Raw genomic sequence first — 20903 nt, 5'->3', positions numbered from 1 at the left:
GCTTTTAAACAGGCGGCACCTTGACAGGTGCCCTATGATGCCAGCCCTGTCCTCAGCCTTGCCATCAGCACACCAAGCGCAGTGCCCACACCAGCTGCAGATCCCTGGCACACAAACAACAGTGTACGCATAGCAGCCAAGGGCCAAATCTTAAACACAACGCTGGGCATGTGCAATGTCACAGGGGTTAAAACTCTTGGCGTTCCCCCAGCACACATTTAAATTAGGCAGCAAAGAGAAGGAAGTCAAACAACGCAAGTTTGGACGCTCAAATGGTACTGCCGATTTAATATTCTCTCCCAAACACGTGTCCCAAAATCTTGGTTCTGTAGAAATATTACAAGTACACAGGAAGTACAAATTTCAGCTGAACTTTATTTAAACAACAACAACAGATATTCCCACCCTCTGCAGGTAAAGCAAAGAATCCAAGTTGGAGGGACTGCAAAATCCAGGGAGCTATGGGGTTCTTGCTGGAGTGATTGGTGGCATCTGTGGGTTAGGATGGTTTTCCCGCCCCCTCCCCATTTTCTTCTGCTTTCATCATCCAGAACGCTTCCTCCTTCTGAACTTTCTCACCCAGGGTTGGTGGGTCTTTGCCCCACACCCACCACGCTTTTGAGCCACACTGTGGGAAGATGAGCACTTTGGATCTGGTTAATCCAAGGTGCACCCCTCCATAACGTCCCCCCTTTTGCTAACCCCCACAGTACTGACAGCGGAGCCACAAAGGGCAGAATAGGTCTGCCCCTCACAACGGAGAGCCTTGAGATGGGACCATTCTACCCTAGGACACCCTTCCAAGGACTGCCAGAGCGAACCCTTCAGGCTGACTTCTTCCATTAGCAATTTCCACATTTTCTTTTTTCTCACCAAACCATTACGTTAAATAAGGTCCACTTCGTTTTGATTCCCCTTTGCATTTTCCGCATTATATATGCATGAACTTGAGCAGCAGGACAGCTGTCAATAATCAGAAAAGCTGAAAAGACATACATGTACATCCTGTATCAGGGATGGGAAGGATGTGGCGCCGCCCCAAGATTCCAGCTCCAAACAGCACAAACCAACACGGCCACCGTCTGATGAGGATGGGAGCTGTAGTTCAACATCTGGAGGCCTGCAGGTTCCCTGTTCCTGTTGTATTTCCTCTGCAACACTGGGAGCAAAGGCATAAGGGAAACCACCTGGTGTTCTGAAGGGCGTCCTGGTTGCATCAGCAGAGTCATCCCCATTGGAGATTGGGTGGCACCTGCCATCCACCAGGAGGTGGAGCCTGCAGGGAAGGTGGAAGATCCTGGACTGAAGGCCAACCAGGTGGATACTGGAAAACTGACTCTTCCTCGGAGAGGGGACTGAGAGAAGAAAAGCACAGCATTGGAAATCAGATACTTTTATATATTAAAAAAACAACAACCCTACAAGACTCCCTATTTCTACAGAGCTTTTGCAGGGCTCAGGGCTCACCACCAACAACTCAGTAACCTTTTCAACAACAACCCTGTGAGGGAGGGTCAGTGTCAACATTTTAATATTGCAAACAGGGAGGGTCAGACTAGAACAGCGGTTCTCAACCTGTGGGTCCCCAGATGTTGTTGGACTACAACTCCCATCATCCCTGAGCTCTGGCCTTGCTAGTTAGGGGCGATGGGAGTTGTAGTTCAACAACATCTGGGGATGTCAAAGTTCGAGGACAGAAATCTGGCTGAGTCTGGAATAACCTTGTGAAGTGAAAGGATATGAAAGAGGGATTTATATCTAGATGTTAGGATAGAGATGATAAAGAAAACAGGAAAACAGGAAGACGCAATGAGAGATAAAGGAGGTGCTGTGGGATTGGTGGAAGTCAATGTCTTGCTGTTGTTGTTTTAGTGTCTATAATATTAATTTGCAAGATATGGATTTGTTGTTTTTGTTGTTTTTGTTGTTGTTGCTTTCTTTAGTTTTCGAATCTTGATTTTTGTGTGTTGTGTATTGTTATTTTTCTATATCTTTTGTGTTGTTGTTGTGTGGAAAATACTAATAACATTTATTTTTTAATTTTTTTAAAAGAGCACTCTCCCCTCCCACATTGCTGCTTCCAACTGTGGAGGCAGAGCTTTGCCATCACCTAAATCTCGCACCCCCCCAGCTGCAGAGAGTGCATTACCTGTCAGTCTGAGTTGTGCCAAGCCGCTTGGCTCTCTTCTCCAGCCACTCATCAATGGTGCCAGGCGTAACGACTGCCTTGTCCTGCCGCTGCTCTTTCACCCTCCTCTCTTCTGTTTTTTGGGAAAGACGGACAAGGGCAATCTCATTTAGCCCAACAGCCCCATTGAACACACTCGTGGTTATTTCCCCTTGTATTCCTGCAGCTGACAGTTCTGGCCTGGGCGCCGTGGTTCCCTTTACGGAACCACCTTCCCAGCTGCCGTTCCGTCTGCGATTTGGCCAGTTCTGGATGGATGGTTCTGCCTTCCCATCTTATCCAGTCCTCCACCTACGCAGCTCCAAATCCTGGAACAGCTTTTTTTCAAAAGAACAACAGTCACAACGTCCTTTGCCTTGGCAGAATTTGTACAGGCTGGGAGGATCACCGAGTGCAGTCCACACGGCAGTAAAAAGAAACCGGGGAGAGGGCCAATGAGACTCACAGGTTGTGCACAGAGCAGAAAGAGAAGGGCCAGCTGCAGTTCCTGCTTCAGAAGACAGGTCCATGTTGCTCTCCGAAAACAGACAGAAGAGCCACAAGAACATCAAAAGAGCTCTGAAGCATCAGGCCAATAGTCCAGCATTCCTGTTCTCTCTGTGGCTAACCAGAAGCCTTTTCTGGTAAGCCCACAAGCCAGACCCGAATACAAGAGCATGCTCTCCTCCTGTGACTTCCCGCAACTAGAATTCAGAAGCATTACTGTCTCCGATTGTGGAGGCAAAGCAGAGCCTTTGCGATGCCGAACAGCTGTTGATCAGCCTTCTCCTCCACAAATTTGTCCAGTCCTGTTTTAAAGCCGCCCCGATTGGCAGCCATCCCTGCCCTCCTGCAGCAGCGAGTTCCATAGCTCAACGGAGCAATGGCATGACTGCAAGGCAGAAGGAGGAGGAGGAGGAGGAGGAGGAGGAGGAGGAGGAGATGATTTGGAAACAGGTTTTATGCCTGAAGTATTGACGCAACCTTGGCTTGGTGCAGCCGAGTTACTGAGTTTGTCACTGTGTGAGGAAGCACTTTTGTCTGTCCCAAATTTTCCAACGTTTGAAGTTGTTGGAAGTCCTAGTACAGTAGTACTGGAGGTCCATTCTTAATCTGAAACTGTTCTTAACCTGAAGCACCACTTTAGCTAATGGGGCCTCATGCTGCTGCTGCTGCTGCTGCTGCTGCTGCCGCGCCACCAGAGCACAATTTCTGTTCTCATCCTGAAGAAAAGTTCTTAACCCGAGGTACTATTTCTGGGTATGTAACCCGAGGTACCACTGTATTAGGAAAAAGGGGTACTAGATCTTGTGGGATCAAATTCTGCGGTTTATGTGTTGTGAGCAGTACAGTTGCTGGAAACTCCAGGAGGGACTTGAGTCTTTGCTTGCAGGCTTGCCAGAAGAGGCACTTGGTTGGCCACTGTGAGAACAGGATCTGGGTTAGATTGACTATTGGTCTAATCCAGTAAATAATAATAATTATATTATTTGTACCCCACCCATCTGACCGGGTTGCCCCAGCCATTTTGGGCAGCTTCCATCTTATATAAAAATATAATAGCACATCACACATTAAAAAGATTCCCTATACAGGGCAGCCTTCAGATGTGTCCTGAAGATAATATAGTTACTCATCTCCTTGACATCTGATTGGAGGGCATTCTACAGGTCAGGTGCCACTACCAAGAAGGCCCTCTGCCTGGTTCCCTGTAACCTCACTTCTCGCAGGGAGGGAACCACCAGAAGGCCCTCAGAGCTGGACCACAGTGTCAGGGCTGAACGATGGGGGTGGAGACGCTCCTTCAGATATACTGGGCCAAGGCTGTTTAGGGCTTTAAAGGTCAGCACCAATACTTTGAATGGTGCTCGGAAACGTACGGGGAACCAGTGCAGATCCTTTAGGACCAGTATTATGTGGTCCCGGCGGCTGTTCCCAGTCACCAGCCTAGCTGCCGAAAACGCCATGTTTGCTATTGCTCTGCCTCAATGGTCAGAGGCAGCAAGGCTTCTAAACATCAGTTGCTGAAACTCACGGGAGAGAAAAGTGAAGTTGTGCTCAGGGCCTGCTTTCTGGCTTCCCACAGGCATCTGGTTGGCCACTGTGAGAACAGGATGCTGGCCTGATCCAGCAGCCAGCCTCTTCTTACACGCAGGCTGAATTTCTACACCCTTGGCTCAGGATCCTGCACGGGCTTGGAGCTGTGGCTTCCCTGCCGCCCGGTTACGACTGGGGCAGAACTCGCATTCTCACCCTCCGTCCCTGAGCAGGGACAAGGGACTCACACTGATGCCCATTGCAAAGCAAGCCAGGCAATGAAATCTTGCCTTGGCGACCCATCCCCAGGATAGTTTCTCCTTTCAAAGGAGGCCTGTGCTGTTGCTTTTTTACGGCTTTGGTGCATTAATGCATATTCGGGGAGGGGAAACATGCTGGCTCGTTGACATTAACAGCACAATCACGGGCCCGAAGGCAGAATAAGCCAGAGACAGCTTGAGTGATTGCAGGAGGCAGTCGGGAGGAAACGTTCCATTCATCAGAAACGAGAACACAGATTCCTGGGGGCACCTGAATACCAAAAAAACGCAATGGGAAAGCGGGGAGAGAGGGACTTGGACAACGCTGCTCCCCATGTTAATGATCAGATCACCCTGCCCAGTCCCCAGAGGATACCATTCCAGAACAGAATCCAAAAAAGGCATCTCCCACCACCTACCCCAGAGGACCCCCCACCCACCCACCAACCCACCCACCTCCTGCAGCACCCACCCTCCTGCCAACCACCTGCTCCAAACCAAGACGGTGCCATATGTCACGCTTTTAAGCAAAATGTTAAACACTTTCCGACAGGGTGTGAAATTAACACCGCCACCACTCCAGCAGAGTGAAGGATCGCGCCAGCTCGGCAGTGGCAGCCAATTATTCTTCCAGCCTGCTGAATATTCATGAGTGCAGCCGGGGAAAGAGGGGGGAAAGAGGGAGGAGGAGCCAGAAACAGGTAACATGGAAGAGTCTCCCTCCCCACCCCCTCCATCCACCCCACAACCTCTCTGGTTTAGGTTCAAGAGAGGAGCCAAAAACAGGCATTTTCTACCGTTGTGGAACGCCTTGCCCCATCCATCATCCACTCATTGTGTCATATGCCTTGCAAAGACATCTTTTTGCCCAGGCTTTCCCTGACCCAGAAAACTGGCCCTGTTACTACTTGAATTTCCGATTTGTTTGTTTGTAATAATGCTGCTTTGTTTTTTTGAAATGTTACAGCTCCGTTTTCAACAGTACAGTGGTACCTCAGGTTAAGAACTTAATTCGTTCTGGAGGTCCGTTCTTAACCTGAAACCGTTCTTAACCTGAAGCACCACTTTAGCTAATGGGGCCTCCCGCTGCCACCGTGCCGCCGGAGCACGATTTCTGTTCTCATCCTGAAGCAAAGTTCTTAACCCGAGGTACTATTTCTGGGTTAGCGGAGTCTGTAACCTGAAGCGTCTGTAACCTGAAGTGTATGTAACCCGAGGTACCACTGTACTGTTTTTAAGTTGCCTCCATGCATACCGCCTAGAGATGTCAAACTATCGAGTGGTATGGAAATGCTTTTAAAATAAATGAATCACAAATCTCCTGTGTTGTGCCTGGCCTGGCCCTACACTTGAAGGGTATAAAACATCTTGCTTACCCCCAGTCTGTCCAAGTAAAATTCATATTGCTTCCCCTCAAAGCGCGGCTTGGACAAGGCTCCCACCACCCCTGACTTTAGCCTGTTTTCCATACTTACATAGGAAGCTGCCTTATACTCAGTCCACCTAGCTCAGTATTGTGTACACTGACCAGCTCTCCAGGATTTCAGCCAGGCGCCTCTCTCATGTCTACCTGGAGATGCTGGCAGGGATTGAATCTGGGACCTCCTGCTTGCTAGACACCCTACCATTGAGCTACAGCCCTTCCCCAAAGACAATGGGATAATTGTTAAATTGTCAACAACTTCCATAAAACAGAAACGCTGCAGCCATTGCTCCCCACCCCCGTCCAAGAGCCCCCCACCCCCAAAAAAGCATTGTGTGTTCAGCTTATCTTGCTCAGAACTCCCAGGGAGATAGCAAAGAAAGCTTAACCCCAACCGAGTACCCCTTTCTGCACAGTGGGGAAACGAAAAATCAATTGCGGCAGGCTTGCCAAATGCCAGAAGTCTAGGCGGCAGGGTCGTCTTTGCAGGGGAGAGTCTTTAATTAAAAAGGTTTCGATTTGCAGAATCAAGCAGAGGAGTTGGGGACGGAGAGTTGCCTTTCTCTCTCTCTCTCCAGCTGATTCAATTATTTGCTTTTGCCCAGCCCATTTACCCTACATTGATAATCAATAGCTGTATAATTGGTGAACAAACACAACAGGAGCTGGGAACAGCTGCTCGGATCTCTCTGGCCTTCCCTGGCCTCCACTTTGTAGTGTTGGCTGCGGAGTGGGGGGCTGCATTTGGGGAAAGATGTCCATCACAATGACTGCAGTCAAGGCTCTGGCAAGAAGCCAGCCTCAGTGCCATAGCAGGCATAGTGCAACACAGGAGATGCTAGCTTGCTCTTGACTTAGAGGCAGCCTAACAGTGATTTACACAGGGTCTACAGAAGGGATTAGCACTTTTCCTTATGTTTATCCCACACCCTGTTAAGGCTACGGGTGCCTGCGTTCTCCAGACCCCATTTACCTTGCACATGAGCATTCAGCTGCTCCAGATCTTCCTCCGTCATGTGGGAGAACCTGCAGTTGGGGCCGAAATCACACCGTCCTGCCGAGAGATCCAAAGCAAGCACAATTTTAAAGAACGAAACCACAGCTTCAGGGGAACAAAGGAGCTCACCACCACAGCAGGAACAAGAGATATTACAGCATTCAAGAATTGTCAAAACTTGCCTCAACCCCCCCCCCCCCTTTCCATTACTGGCAGTATGGCCCTTCCTGTGTCCAAAACTCCATTCACGGGATTTTTATATAACCATTTGAGCAAACAAATTCAATTATTTATTACAGTCCGCATCTATTGCCACCTGCCGCAAATTAAAAATTAGGGAGAAATAAATGCACTGCGACAGCTACTAGCTTCAGCGGTTTCAAAAGGGTGAGAAGACAAATTCATGGAGGCTTAAAGGTAAAGGTAAAGGGACCCCTGACCATTAGGCCCAGTTGTGGCAGACTCTGGGGTTGCGGCACTCATCTCGCTTTACTGGCTGAGGGAGCCAGCGTACAGCTCAGACATGTGGCCAGCATGACTAAGCCGCTTCTGGCGAACCAGAGCAGAGCACGGAAATGCCGTTTACCTTCCTGCCGGAGTGGTACCTATTTATCTACTTGCACTTTGACGTGCTTTTGAACTGCAAGGGTGGCAGTAGCAACGGAAACTCACCCCGTTGCGGGGATTCGAACCACCAACCTTCTGATCGGCAAGTCCTAGGCTCTGTGGTTTAACCCACAGTGCCACCCGTGTCCCGTTGGAGGCTTACTGATAGACAAATAGACCCTCCAAGCTCAGAGGCAGTATATCTTTAAACGCTAGTTGCTAGGAGATGACAGCAGAGGGACAGGGCTGCTGCCCTTTTGCAGGCTTCTGAGAAATATCTGTTTGGCCGCTGCAGGGAATCTAGACCAGGTAACCAAACAATTTAACCCCTGTGTTGCAAACAGTAGTTAGTAATATCCATGGCAACACAATGACCAAATACAATGATACGATATCAATATACACTCTTTATATAATATGAAATACTTCATCTGGGAGGACTTAATTCTGAATTGGATCTCAATTGTTTCATTTGATTCTTTATTTTCTGGCTGTAACTGCACTGTACCTTTAAACTCAATCTCCCTGTTATGAGCACCACCTGGGATCAGCTTTTTATATTTTTGATAACATACGGTCAGTAGCAGTGACTACATAACTTTATGACCACCGCTCCATAGCAATTGTTGTTATACTTTTCCATTCACCATATATATGGGGTATGTACCTTTGGTGTTATTTCACATTATTTTGACATTATAGTTTATGTGTATAGTTCATAATATTTTGAGTTTATTGTAGTTACCATGCATATGCAGGCCATGGTTTTAATATTCTTTTATAGTTTTTGAAGCATTTCTGTATCCTTCTGCTGTGCTAAAGAATTTCACGAAACAGTGGGTATATCTGGAATCAATGTTCACAACATCTGTTTGCGAACTACTTCGGCAGTGTAGGACGCCATAAACAAAGCTTTACAACCTGTTTTCACCAGATAAGAATCTGATACATTGCTTCTTTCAGAGACTTGCATAGTCTTCAAAGACTTTCAGAGACTTACAAGACTTATGTTTATTTGGTTTTATGTTTTCAAGAGAATCCATCAAGAGTGCATATTTTGTGACTTTCAGAGATTCGTAAGTTTTCTGTTTGTGATTTCATATATTTCATATTATATAAAGAGTGTATATTGATATTGTATCATTGTATTTTGTCATCATACTGTCTTGGATATTACTGGGAATCTAGACCAGACAGGCCTTTGGTCAGATCCAGCAGGGCACCCCCCATATTTGATACTCTTCTCCCTGCCCCTTAGAACAACTTCTTGGGGGCGGGAGGAGCCCAATGAAAAGAAAAGCATACCCGATAGCAGGAATTCCCGGCACGGCTTCTTACTCTGCTCCTCCTGCAGGATGGTTGCATTATCTGTAGATGGCAAAGGATCGTAAAAGCAAAGAATTGGAAAGGGTCCCAAGGGTCATCTAGTCCAACCCCCAATCTAGTCCAATCTCAACTAACGCATCCATGACAGGTGGCCATCCAACCTCTGCTTAAAAGTATGGAGAGGATAATAATAATAATAATAATAATAATAATAATAATAATAATAATAATAATAATTTTTTTTTATTCCCCACCCTCCCCAGCCAAGACTGGGCTCAGGGCAGCTAATACCAAATATAAAACAATTGATTGAAATACAACTTAAAAACAAGATTAAAATACAACATTAAAATGCAGCCTCATTTCAGCAGAAACTCAAAAACCTTTTTTGGGGATGAAAAGGTCAAGTCTTCACCAAGGCTAACTATCCAGACTGGTCCTACATGGGCCAGAAAAAAGCAAGGGAAGTCCCCAAGCAGGAGTTCCATCACAGAAGGAAAAAGGAAAAAAGAAAGGGGGGGAATCAAGTTAATTCGAAGCCAAAAGCCAGGCAGAACAACTCTGTCTTACAGGCCCTGCGGAAAGAAATCAGATCCTGCAGGGCCCTGGTCTCATGAGACAGAGCGTTCCACCAAGCCAGAGCCAGTGTTGAAAATGCCCTGGCTCTGGTTGAGGCTAATCTGACCTCCTTAGGGCCCAGGACCACTATTTATGGACCTTAATGGATAAAATGAGGTGAGGGGCCTCGCTCCACACATCCACTAGGGCAAGCAAGAAGCGTCCCACAAGAATCCCACCCAGGCTTACAATCGGGAGTTTCATATCCTCTGTCGCGGACAGCAAATGCCTCCGAATACCACTTGCTGGGACTTGTAAGTGGGAAGAGAGTGCTGTCATTCTCAGGTCCCGTTTGTGGGCTTCCCCTAATAAGCATCTGCTTGGCCGCTGGATGGTGGACCAGATAAGCCACAGGCCTGATCCATCCGAAGGGCTCTTCTTTCTTACCAAGCAGCCTCTTACCTCGAAACAGATCATACCAGACTTTCTTGGCCCGAAGGTGCTGAACCCCATTTAGGTGCTTCTTCCTGTTGTGGAGGTTGTCCTGGAAAGAGCGGTTGCAGTAGTCGCAGAAATAGCGCTTCCCCATGGAGACGCTTGCTGAAGAAAACCTCTGCAGGGAAGATCAAATACAGTGGTACCTTGGGTTACATACGCTTCAGGTTACAGACTCCGCTAACCCAGAAATAGTGCTTCAGGTTAAGAACTTTGCTTCAGGATAAGAACAGAAATCGTGCTCCGGCGGCGCGGTGGCAGCAGGAGGCCCCTATTAGCTAAAGTGGTGCTTCAGATTAAGAACAGTTTCAGGTTAAGAAGAGACCTCCAGAATGAATTAAGTACTTAACCCGAGGTACCACTGTACTGTTTACCCACATGTCAATGAAATGATCAGACTTTGGGAAACAAACCTCATAACGGGAAAGATTGAGAAAAGTGATGGATAATGAAAATAATAAGAAGCAAAATGTATAAGGAAACTAATATAACTAACAGTAGTGGTAAATGAATACAGACAACAAGAATTGTATAAACATGAGGACTTATTTGTTTATGGATACACTATGGACAAATATGGAAAATGAATAAAAATATATAAATTGGAAGAAAATAATGTGATCAAATTGTATGTGATATAAAAACCAGAAGAAGGAAGGAGGGAAGTCAGCTCTGAAGAGCAAGTATAAATGTAAAATGCAATACAATATGTGTATGTGGAGTATCTAATTGAAAAACTAATAAAGATTATTGGGGGGGGGGGAGAGAAATGATCAGACTTTGGCTTCCTTTCCTTGATTGCACAGCTTTCCTACAGGTTTATTCCCACAAGATGTAGTGATTTGGGGGACAGCTTTAAAATAAGGATTAGACAAATTCATGGAACAGAAGGCTATCGTGGGCTACTAAGCCACAATGGCTATGTTCTCTTCTTCACTAATACTAATAATAATAATAATATTTATACCCCACCCATCTGGCTGAGTTTCCCCAGCCACTCTGGGCAGCTCCCAATCAAGTGTTAAAAACAGTACAGCTGTTATTTATTAAAAACTTCCCTAAACAGGGCTGCCTTCAGATGTCTTTTAAAGATAGGATAGCTGCTTATTTCCTTCCCATCTGAAGGGAAGGTGTTCCACAGGGTGGGCGCCACTACCAAGAAGGCCCTCTGCCTGGTTCCCTGCAACCTCACTTCTTGCAGGGAGGGGACCGCCAGAAGGCCCTCAGCGCTGGATCTCAGTGTCCAGGCTGAACGATGGGGGTGGAGACACAGTAAGCCTTTGAATACCAGTCACTGAGAATCACAAGAGGAAAAGAGCTGGTGTGCTCAGATCTGGCTATGGGCTTCCCAGAAGAAGCATCTGTTTGGTCACCCTGAGAACAGGATACTGGACTAGATGGGTGTTTGGCCAGATCCAGCAGACAGGCTCTCGGTACGTTCTTACAGCTTCAGAGACTACAGCTCCCCCTCTTCCACTAGTCTCATTAACAGGCAAGTAATATTTATTTTTGCAGCCTAATACTATTTGTGGGCTCATTTACCAGGCTGACTTAATAGGGTCTATTGCAGTAATAGCAATCGCATTCGCCTATAAATCTGATCAGCATTATTGCATACCGCTTCAAGAACCATGATGGTTGATAATCAGTATATAAATATTGTAAAAATTATAAAAAAACAACAACAACATTACAGCTCAGCAGAGGAGACTAGTCTAATTTATGGTTGAGTCAGAATCATTTTGGGCTTCATCGATCAAATCAGCTCATTTGCTGCCCAGAAGGCAACTGAGAGTTGCTTCAGATGCTGGGATGATGGTTGCAAATAGGCTGGAGTCTAGTAGTGGCACTGAGAAAGCTATTAAAGTCATAGAGACACAAGAGTTTTTGAGCCAAAACCATAAATATGGTGCTAGTTTCCCACCCACCCTTGAACTATTATTTTTGAACTTATTTATTTATTTTAATTCTTATAGCTACAATGGGAAAACAATTGCTCCTTATGCTCCACCTTAGTCACAAAGGTTCTCTGATGGGGCATTTCTGGTGGTTCCCGACTCCCCTGAGGTTCGGTTGACCTCTACTGGGGACAGAGCATTTAGCATATAATAATAATGATTTATTATTTATACCTTGCCCATCTGGCTGGGCTTCCCCAGCCACTCTGGGTGGCTTTCAAAAAAATATTAAAATACTGTAATACATCAAACATTAAAAGCTTCCCTAAACAGGGCTGCCTTCAGATGTCTTCTAAAAGTCTGGTAGTTGTTGTTCTCTTTGACATCTGGTGGGATGGCGTTCCACAGGGCGGGTGCCACTACAGAGAAGGCCCTCTGCCTGGTTCCCTGTAACTTGGCTTCTCGCTGCGAGGGAACTCCCAGAAGGCCCTCAGTGCTGGACCTCAGTGTCCGGGCAGAACGATGGAGGTGGAGACGCTCCTTCAGATATACTGGATATAGTAGATATACTTCAGATATACTTCAGATATAGCATGGCAGGCCCTGCCCTGTGGAACTCACTGCCAGTAGAAGTTTGACAGGAAACATCACTCCCTTCTTTCAGACATCTTCTGAAAATGGTGTTATTTAGACCAGCCTTTGCAACACGATTATTTTTTTTTTAACTAACTGGTATTTAGGGACATTTTTTGTGATGCTTTTAGTGATATTTTATTGATGTTTTCATTCTTTTTGGAACTTGTTGTTTTTTTAAACAAGCAAACAAACAATCAAGGAATTAGGCACCCAAACATGCCTAAGATGAGTCATACAAATGTTACTTTAAAATTGCTTCAAAATCTGTTTGTCTCTTCAAACACTGCCAGGTTCTTTGATGTTGTCTTTGCTGCAAAAATCTTAACGCGGCTGCCAATCTGAAGTGATCTCTGCTGATGAATGATCATAGGCGCCGACTCCATGGGGCTTGAGGGGGCCCGAGCCCCCTCAAAAATTCGTTTGGGGGGGCTCAGCCCCCCCAATAATCTCGGGCGGCGGTGGGCGCGCCCGCGGCTTTTATAGGGCGCCCGGCGCGCACCAGCTCGATAACGGGCACCGGCGCGGCGGGGGGCGCCGGGCCGGGGGAGGGGGGTGGCCGGCCTGTCTCCTTGGCAACCCCATTGAGCAGCGCCGGCTCCCCCGGGAGGACCATCCCCCCGCGCCGCCGATCGCCAACACCGCCGACGCTGTGGCTGCCCGAGCCCGAGCCTGAGCCCGAGCCCTACCCGAAGCCCGAGCCCGAGCCTGAGCCCGAGCCCGTCAGTCAGTCAGTCAGGAAGGAAGGAGAAATGGGGAGGGAGACGAGGGAGGAAAATTGCGCGCAGGGTGAAGAAAGGAGAAGGGCGAACGAGACGAGCTTCCAACCCAAAAAAGGGCTGGAAGACTGGGAGGATGAAGGATCGGGAAAGAAAGCGACGCCTTCCCCGCCCGCGACGTCGCCCGCTTGTCATTGGCAGCGCAGCGGGCGCCCAGAGGGGCTGGGCACCGGCGCAGGGCTGCTCCACAGCCGCGGAGGACAGCTGCGCGGCTAGCAAGGTGCGCCGCGTAGACCGCGGCCCTTGTGTGGCCCGGTGGCCAGGCAAGCTCGGGCGGGGACCCCCATGCGAATCTAAGACGGGAGAAGAGGGCAGAGCAAAGGGGGTCCCTTCCCCAACCTCCGGCTCTGAGACTTCCCTGCGCCCCAGAAAAGCGAAAGGATTTTCTCTTCTTCTTTTTTTATAAATATTTTATTAAGTTTTCAAATACAAAGTTAGAAACATACACTGAAGAAAAAAGTAAAAGAACAAGAAAAAGAAAAAAAGAAAAGGAAGAAAAGAAAACCAACCATGCAACACATTTTTTATATAACTAACTGGACTTCCTCGCATCTCCCTTACCCTGCATTCTTTATAATAAAGATATCAGCAAATTATTACCTTGTTTCGTACCTTATTTTGTACTTTTCAAATACTATACCTCTAAATTTAACATACTTTTCATCAGTTACTTATATCTTAAATTAAACATAGTATTACCTTAGATTTTGACCTTTTCTTACTTAAAATATAATTTCCTGTTTCCCAAATCTAATTGCTGAAGCTATAGTTTCCGAATCGTGTAAATTTTTAACATTCATACAACTTATATTGTTTTTGTAAATAGTCCTTAAATTTTTTCCAGTCCTCTTCCGTTGTTTCTTCTCCCAAATCTCGGATTCTGCCAGTCATTTCAGCCAGTTCCATGTAGTCCATCAATTGCGTCTGCCACTCTTCCAGTGTGGGCAAATCTTGTGTCTTCCAATATTTTGCGATGAGTATTCTTGCTGCTGTAGTTGCATACATAAAGAAAGTTCTATCCTTCTTTAACACTTTCTGGCCAACAATGCCCAAGAGGAAGGCCTCTGGTTTCTTGGGAAAGGTATACTTAAATACCTTTTTTAACTCATTATAGATCATTTCCCAGAAGGCCTTCACTTTTGGAAAAGTCCACCAGAGGTGAAAGAATGTCCCTTCAGCCTCCTTACATTTCCAACATTTATTATCAGACTGGTGATATATTTTTGCAAGCTTGACTGGGGTCATGTACCACCTATAAATCATTTTCATAATATTTTCCTTCAAGGCATTACATGCCGTGAATTTCATTCCGGTGGTCCATAACCTTTCCCAGTCCTCAAACATGATGTTATACCCAATATCCTGAGCCCATTTTATCATGGCTGATTTGACTGTCTCATCCTGAGTGATTTTCTCTTCAACCTGCCCTCCATCCTCTTGCAGAAAACTCTTTGCCTGCCCTGCCCGTATCTCGTTTTTGCTTTTTAATTCCACACACGCACCCTTCGGACTTCGTGGCAATCGGGCGCGCGGGTGCGTTTCCTAAGAGAGTGAGGACCCCCGCCTCCTCCCCACCTGCTCCCTCGCCAGCCAGCCAGCCGCGCGCCCTAGCCAGAGAGCCCCGGCTGTCCCCGTCGCGCAATCGGCTGGATCTCCCTTCAGCAGGCCATGCTCACAACTCGGCCCAGGGACCCCCAGCAGCGGATCTCCGGCTCAGCTGAAGAATCTGGCAACAAGCCCCCTCCTCCCCAATCGCTCCGCCGAAATACGCTCCAAAACCCCCCAGATAGGCCGCCGGCCGCCAAGTCTAGTGGCGCCCTGAGCGAGGGTCTCTCCCCAACACCGCCACCTCGAACTGCGTTCTCCCGGCTACCCGAGCGAACCAGCGGCAGGACCCCGGTATGGGCCCCCCCAATATTTTTTATAAGTCGGCGCCCCTGTGAATGATTGGTGGTAGAACATGTGTTTTGCAAGCCCCCATCCCCCAGTTCAATCTCCAGCATCTCCAGGGTTGTTTTGTTTTGGGGTTTTTAAATATCAGGCAATGGTGAGAAAGGAACTCCAGAAGCTGTCCTACATACCCAGACAAACCTTTGGTCTATCTAGCCCAGTATTTCAGTATTGCCAATACTGGCAAGCAGTGAACACTCCTTGTTCTATCCGATCATACCAGTGAAAGTCTCACATATATATATAATTTTATTTTTTATTTTGACAAAGTAATAATACTAAATAAGAATAAAAATGTGCACCCCACCCCGAGACCATTCCATTGTAACTACCCAGCCTCCAAAAATTTCATCACCTCTTGCGATAATTTGACCCCTGTCCGTTTTAACAGTACAAATTCTACAAACACCTTCCATATCTCCTCAAAATCTTGTCGTGCATATTCCCCGTCTTACCTTAACAGTACATGCTAATTTACCATTAATAGCTATTTCCCACACCTCTTTATACCAAAGTCTCAGGTTCAATCCCTAGCATCTCCTGCCAGGGCTGGGAGCGTCTCCTGCCTGAACCTCTACAGAGCTGCTGCCAGTCCGTGTAGACAATACTGAGCTAGGTGGACCAATGGTCTGATTCAGTATAAGGCAACCTGGGTGGACAAGTGGATCTTACCTGGTAGAAGGCAGGTAAATAAGAGCCGAGGCCATGGGCGGCAAGGAAGTAAAGCAAAGTAAAGCAAAATAGCCCAACAGGCCACTCACCTCCCTTTACACAGACATCACAGGCATCGCCCCTCACACCTAGCAGAGGAACCCAGCAGGCAACATCTCTAACTATAGTACTCTATCCAACTAGCAGCTGTAGTTTGGGGTAGGCTTCTAAAATCCCCGGAAACCACACAAGACTACGACTCCCAAAGGCATGAGCGCCTAAGGATCACGTGACACCAACCGTGGGGCATCCCGGGAAATGAAGTTTATCTACCCGGAAGACTACAGGTTAGGGGGCTGGAGCGGGACTCCAAAGCCCATCATTCCGCGCGGGAAAAGGCTTCGTTACCCATAAAGCTTTGGCGGCCGGAGGGGCCGCCCTTGCTAGAGGAGGCGAGAGCTGCGCGTGCGCGGTACCTGAAGGCTGCCGAAGATGACTCTCGCCAAGCAGGTCTACCGAGTGCTTTTACGCCGCAGCGCTACCTTCGCTCTCACGGTCGTGGTGGGCGCCTTGCTCTTCGAGCGAGCCTTCGACCAGAGCGCGGACTCCATCTTCGAGCAGGTTAACAAGGAGGTAAGTCGGCCTGTGGGGTCGCGCAGGCCCGAGCCGGGGACTTGCGTAGAACGCGTGCCGGGGCTGGGCGAAGGTCAAACGCGGCCTTGATATACGAGAGGCCCCGGCTTCGGGCCTCTTCGAAACAGCTGAACGCCTGCTTGGGCTTTCTCTGTGTGTCTTGCATGGGGCCACCAGGAAGGTACGAGGGACAGTCTCCCAAAGCAGCGAAGGCCAGAGGGCCTGAAAAGATGTGCAGCTTGCAATGACTACGGTCTGTTAAGATCCTTATTTTATCTTTCAGGGGTGACCAATCTTAACTACCAGGATTGTGAGCATAGCGGGGTAATGAAATAATTTAATCAGTCACTAACGCAGTTTAATTTATAGCAGAACTAACAACAGTTGAGACTACAGTTCCTAGAAGTCTTGGGGAGACGCCATGGCAGGTAAACTATAAACAAATAAGCTGTGGCAAGTCAAGTCCCAAGTGCCTACTTAATGCTGAATTACATGCATGAACTTTTATTGTGCTAGCCAAAGGCCATGGCATTTTTATTCTATGGTTCTTGCCACCCGTTATGATCTGTTAGTTCAGCTGTGAAATTTGTACTTCAGGTTGTGCAGCATCTACTTGAGAAGAACATGTATTTCACCTTATACATGGAACAGAACAATGGCCTGTACTTCTGGGAAAGAGCCATAGGAAGTGGCTGCTTTTGCAAATAAATCAAGGTCTCTTGCTCCCTCAAAAGATTCAGCAGTTTCTCTCCTGCTGCCCAGAATGCTTGGAACTGCTTTCCAGAACACCTGTGGGATAATAATAATAATTTTTATTTATACCCCGCCCTCCCCAGCCAAGGTCAGGCTCAGGGCGGCTAACAAGCAATAATAAAAACAAGTTGAATGATTACAACTTAAAAACAAAGATTAAAATACAATATTGAAACATTAAAATATTAAAATGTAGCCTCGTCGCAGGATGAATGCAACCTCATTCCTTCAAAATCCGTCAATCAAACTCATGTTTTCTGTGAAGCATTTGCCACAACCTTCTAGTTTTCATGTCCTACTGTATCTATAACCTTAAGAATGTGTAGCTGAAATAATGGCATATTTTTCCTGTTTTATCTTTCTCCACATCTTCCCTGTGACAAATATTCAGATTGTAATCTACCTGGGGCAGGCACTTTCATCTGCTCATCATCATTTTATTTATTTTATAGACACTTTGGTATCTATAAAGATAATAGAAATCAAGCTTTCTTATTCTGAGGGGTTTTTCGCTGTTGACATGTATCTGGATGTTTTATTCTGTGTGGTTGTACTTTTGGGGGAGAATTGGGGAGGCCACAGCACTGATTTTGAGGCAAAGAGAAAGTGTTAAAGGCAAAGAAAGAGAACAGTTGACAAGTAAAGAGTGCAGTTGTATGAGAAAATGAGGGTGCATAATATAGACTTTAATGCTGTAGTCCCAATTACACCTTTAGGGAGTAAAAAGGTAAAGGACCCCTGGACGGTTAAGTCCAGTCAAAGGCGACTATGGGGTGCAATGCTCATCTCGCTTTTCAGGATGAAGGAGTAAGTTCAGTTCAACAGGGCTTATGAATAAACATATTTATGATTATACTGGAATGATGACACTCCTATCATGAAAGGTAAAGGGACCCCTGACCATTAGGTCCAGTCGTGGCAGACTCTGGGGTTGCGGCGCTCATCTCGCTTTATTGGCCGAGGGAGCCGGCGTACAGCTTCCGGGTCATGTGGCCAGCATGACTAAGCCACTTCTGACGAACCAGAGCAGCGCATGGAAACACAGTTTACCTTCCCGCTGGAGCGGTTCCTATTTATCTACTTGCACTTTGACGTGCTTTTGAACTGCTAGGTTGGCAGGAGTAGGGACCAAGCAACGGGAACTCACTCCATCGCGGGGATTCAAACCGCCAACCTTCTGATCAGCAAGTCCTAGGCTCTGTGGTTTAACCCACAGTGCCACCCGCATCCCTATCATGTGCAGGTTATCAAAGCAGATGTGCATCTTGTTACCTCTGTTGTCACCTTTATTTTAAATCACCTTGGGAGTAGTATTGAGTGGTGTTGCTGTGTTTTGCAAAATACCACCCATTAATCCTGGTGGCAGTAAGTAGTGGACTGTGCCAGGTTGTAATATCCTGTTCAGCTGCAAACAAGCACTCCTGAGGTTGTTGCTTAAGATTACTGTATCCTTGTGTCTCTTATGATGCAGAAACTCTGGAAGCACATCAAGCACAAGTACGAAGAGCCACGTGACGAGTGAAGCAGAAATGGCTGGATTCCTGATGGACCTTCTGTGATCTTCACTACAAGCTCTTCTTCTTGACCACCAACTGCTGTGGCAGAAAATGTTTGTCCATATGTGGCAGTTTGATCCAGAGTGCATCCTCTCAAGAACAAGCTACCTGGGCTTATGAACTTATTTTGCTGTGAAATGTAGCTTAATAAAATACATTCTAAGACACTGTGTACTTCAGACCTTCCGTTTTAATTTCCTCTGAGCTGATTCCTTAGAAATGTGGGACTTTAGCTCTCTATTTTTGGATAAAGAAAAAAAATCAATGAAAAGCATGCTATTCTGTGCCTGCTCTCACCTAAAAATCTGCAGGCATTTATATGCTTAAGGCTAGTTTAAGTGTCTGCTTTCTAAATACTTATTTATTTGGAAAGCCTCAAATAGAGTGATGCAAAATAATAATAATAATAAAATATATTTATATCCCGTCCTCCCCAGCCGAAGCCGGGCTCAGGGCGGCTAACAACAATCAAATAATTAAACAGTAAAATAGTCACACAATCTAAAAATATAAAAATCTTCAAGCAGATCCGCACTGAGTGGGGCTGCTTTCTGTTCAGGGTGCCAACCTTGCCCTCCATCAGGTTGGTTAACCTACGATCCTCTAGAAGTTGTTTGAATACAGTTCACATAATCCCAGACCACTGATTGACCATGCTGGCTGGGGGTGAAGGCAGTTAAGAGTTAAACCTATGGAGGGGTACAGGTTAGAACCACTCCTGCTCTATAATGTGAAGAGGCTCAAGCAGAGCATTCCACTACCGCCCTCCACCACAGGTTTACTCTGGAAGACAGCCACTGGTGCAGAACCCCCCATTGCTAGACTACAACTCCCATCATCCCTGACCACTGGCTATGCTAGGTGGACCTGATGGAAGTTTAGCAGCAGCTGGAGAGCCACAGGTTCCCCACACCAGGTGTAGACTCTACTGAGCTTGATGGACCAATGGCCTGAATCTGCTATAAGCCAGACTCCTTTGTTCTTAACTCTTTTAAAACTTTGCTACAGTGCTGGACAAATGGAAAAAAATCTTCCCTTCCTAACTTGTAATAGCTGCTGACGCTTCATGATCAATGCAGACAAGGTAAAACCATTATGCAGGAACTGACCAAATCAGCAAAAGCTCACTCTCTGCTGCCTTTCTTTTGGCTGATTTCCATGCTGCAGTATTGACTGAAAATGCCATCCTATCAGATTTCAAGTGCCTGTTCTTGGGGTCCGCCTGCTGCTGAGCTGGTTCACTTCACTGATTCAAATCTTGGCACTAGACTTAACGTGGAATTACATTAGGTAAGGTTTGTTGCTAAAGAACATCCAACTGACAGGCTGAAGTTTTGGTTCCTTATGAGAAAATTTCAGTGCACAACTTTTGACACATCAGTGCTTTTCAGAGCTGTGTCAAAGTGTGTTCTAGCCCATCACCTGTTGGGCAGGCCCCAGGGGTTCTCATGGACCGGCTGAGGCCAGTACATTTATTGTATGCCCAGCATCAAAATAACATTGATGCCAGATATTTGAACAGCTGTGTGCTGGGGGAATAGGAGAGCCCCACAGCCTGGGTATAAGCACAAGACACACATATTTAATGGACAGGAATCTCTCAACCTTGCTGAAGTTTGAATTGGCTGCAATTATCAAAGAAAACATTTGACAGAATGGGTGGAAGAGACGGGTGACTAAATCAGCCTATTAGTGAAAAAATGTAAGTGGAGTGCCTAGTCGAAGTTCAAAAGTGGGACGGGGTGTGTGTGGCATCGGGAAGTACAAATTCTAACATCTATTTCCCCTTTCTCTTTTGGAGGGATAGGGAGGAAAACTAAGAACGCATGCCTTACTTTGTCCCCAATTCTTTTCCCAGCCCTTAGCATTTTGGGGAGTCTTCAGGAAGTGGTAAGTAAGGCCCCTGTTTCTAAAGATCTTCATCCCCATTTAGGCTCATGAGATGCCTATACACAGATTTCACACTTGCCTACTGCAGTAGAGTACAAAGTACAGTCGAACTTCAGTTTTCAAACGTCTTGGCTGCCAAACGTTTCTAAAGCCAAACGCCGAAAACCCGGAAGTGAATGCTTCTGTTTTCGAACGCACCTCGGAAGTCAAACGACTTCCAAGGCGTTTCTCAATTTTCCCCATTGAACTCTCTGACCGCCCTTTGATCCTCTATTTTTGAGCATTTCGGAA

At 46.7% G+C, this 20903-nt stretch overlaps 1 protein-coding gene across 1 annotated transcript; it reads right to left on the bottom strand.

Moving 5' to 3' along the window:
- Positions 1-355: 355 nt before the first annotated feature.
- Positions 356-16248, bottom strand: ZMAT5 (zinc finger matrin-type 5). Its single transcript, XM_082203522.1, has 6 exons — positions 15891-16248; positions 9837-9987; positions 8796-8858; positions 6861-6941; positions 2150-2261; positions 356-1355 (listed from the first exon to the last, which is right to left on the bottom strand). The coding sequence occupies exons 2-6, from the start codon at positions 9961-9963 to the stop codon at positions 1226-1228; spliced, it is 513 nt and encodes a 170-aa protein (XP_082059648.1). The 5' UTR covers positions 9964-9987; positions 15891-16248; the 3' UTR covers positions 356-1225.
- Between the last annotated feature and the right edge of the window lie 4655 nt (positions 16249-20903).

The sequence above is a fragment of the Podarcis vaucheri genome (assembly GCF_965113315.1).
Source record: "Podarcis vaucheri genome assembly, chromosome: 16".
Classification (NCBI taxonomy): domain Eukaryota; kingdom Metazoa; phylum Chordata; class Lepidosauria; order Squamata; family Lacertidae; genus Podarcis; species Podarcis vaucheri.
The sequence above is the reverse complement of the archived record's forward strand: the minus strand, read 5'-3'. Positions and strand labels throughout refer to the sequence as shown.

Bases quoted from the DNA above. Each gene is read 5' to 3' on its own strand.
- ZMAT5 (XM_082203522.1), bottom strand. From the start codon at position 9,963: ATGGGGAAGCGCTATTTCTGCGACTACTGCAACCGCTCTTTCCAGGAC. The intron at 2,262-6,860 runs GTAAATGGGGTC...CCCAAAAAACAG, and splicing joins GCTGAATGCTCATGTGCAAG to AAGAGAGGAGGGTGAAAGAG. The intron at 1,356-2,149 runs GTAATGCACTCT...TTCTTCTCTCAG, and splicing joins GGCACAACTCAGACTGACAG to TCCCCTCTCCGAGGAAGAGT.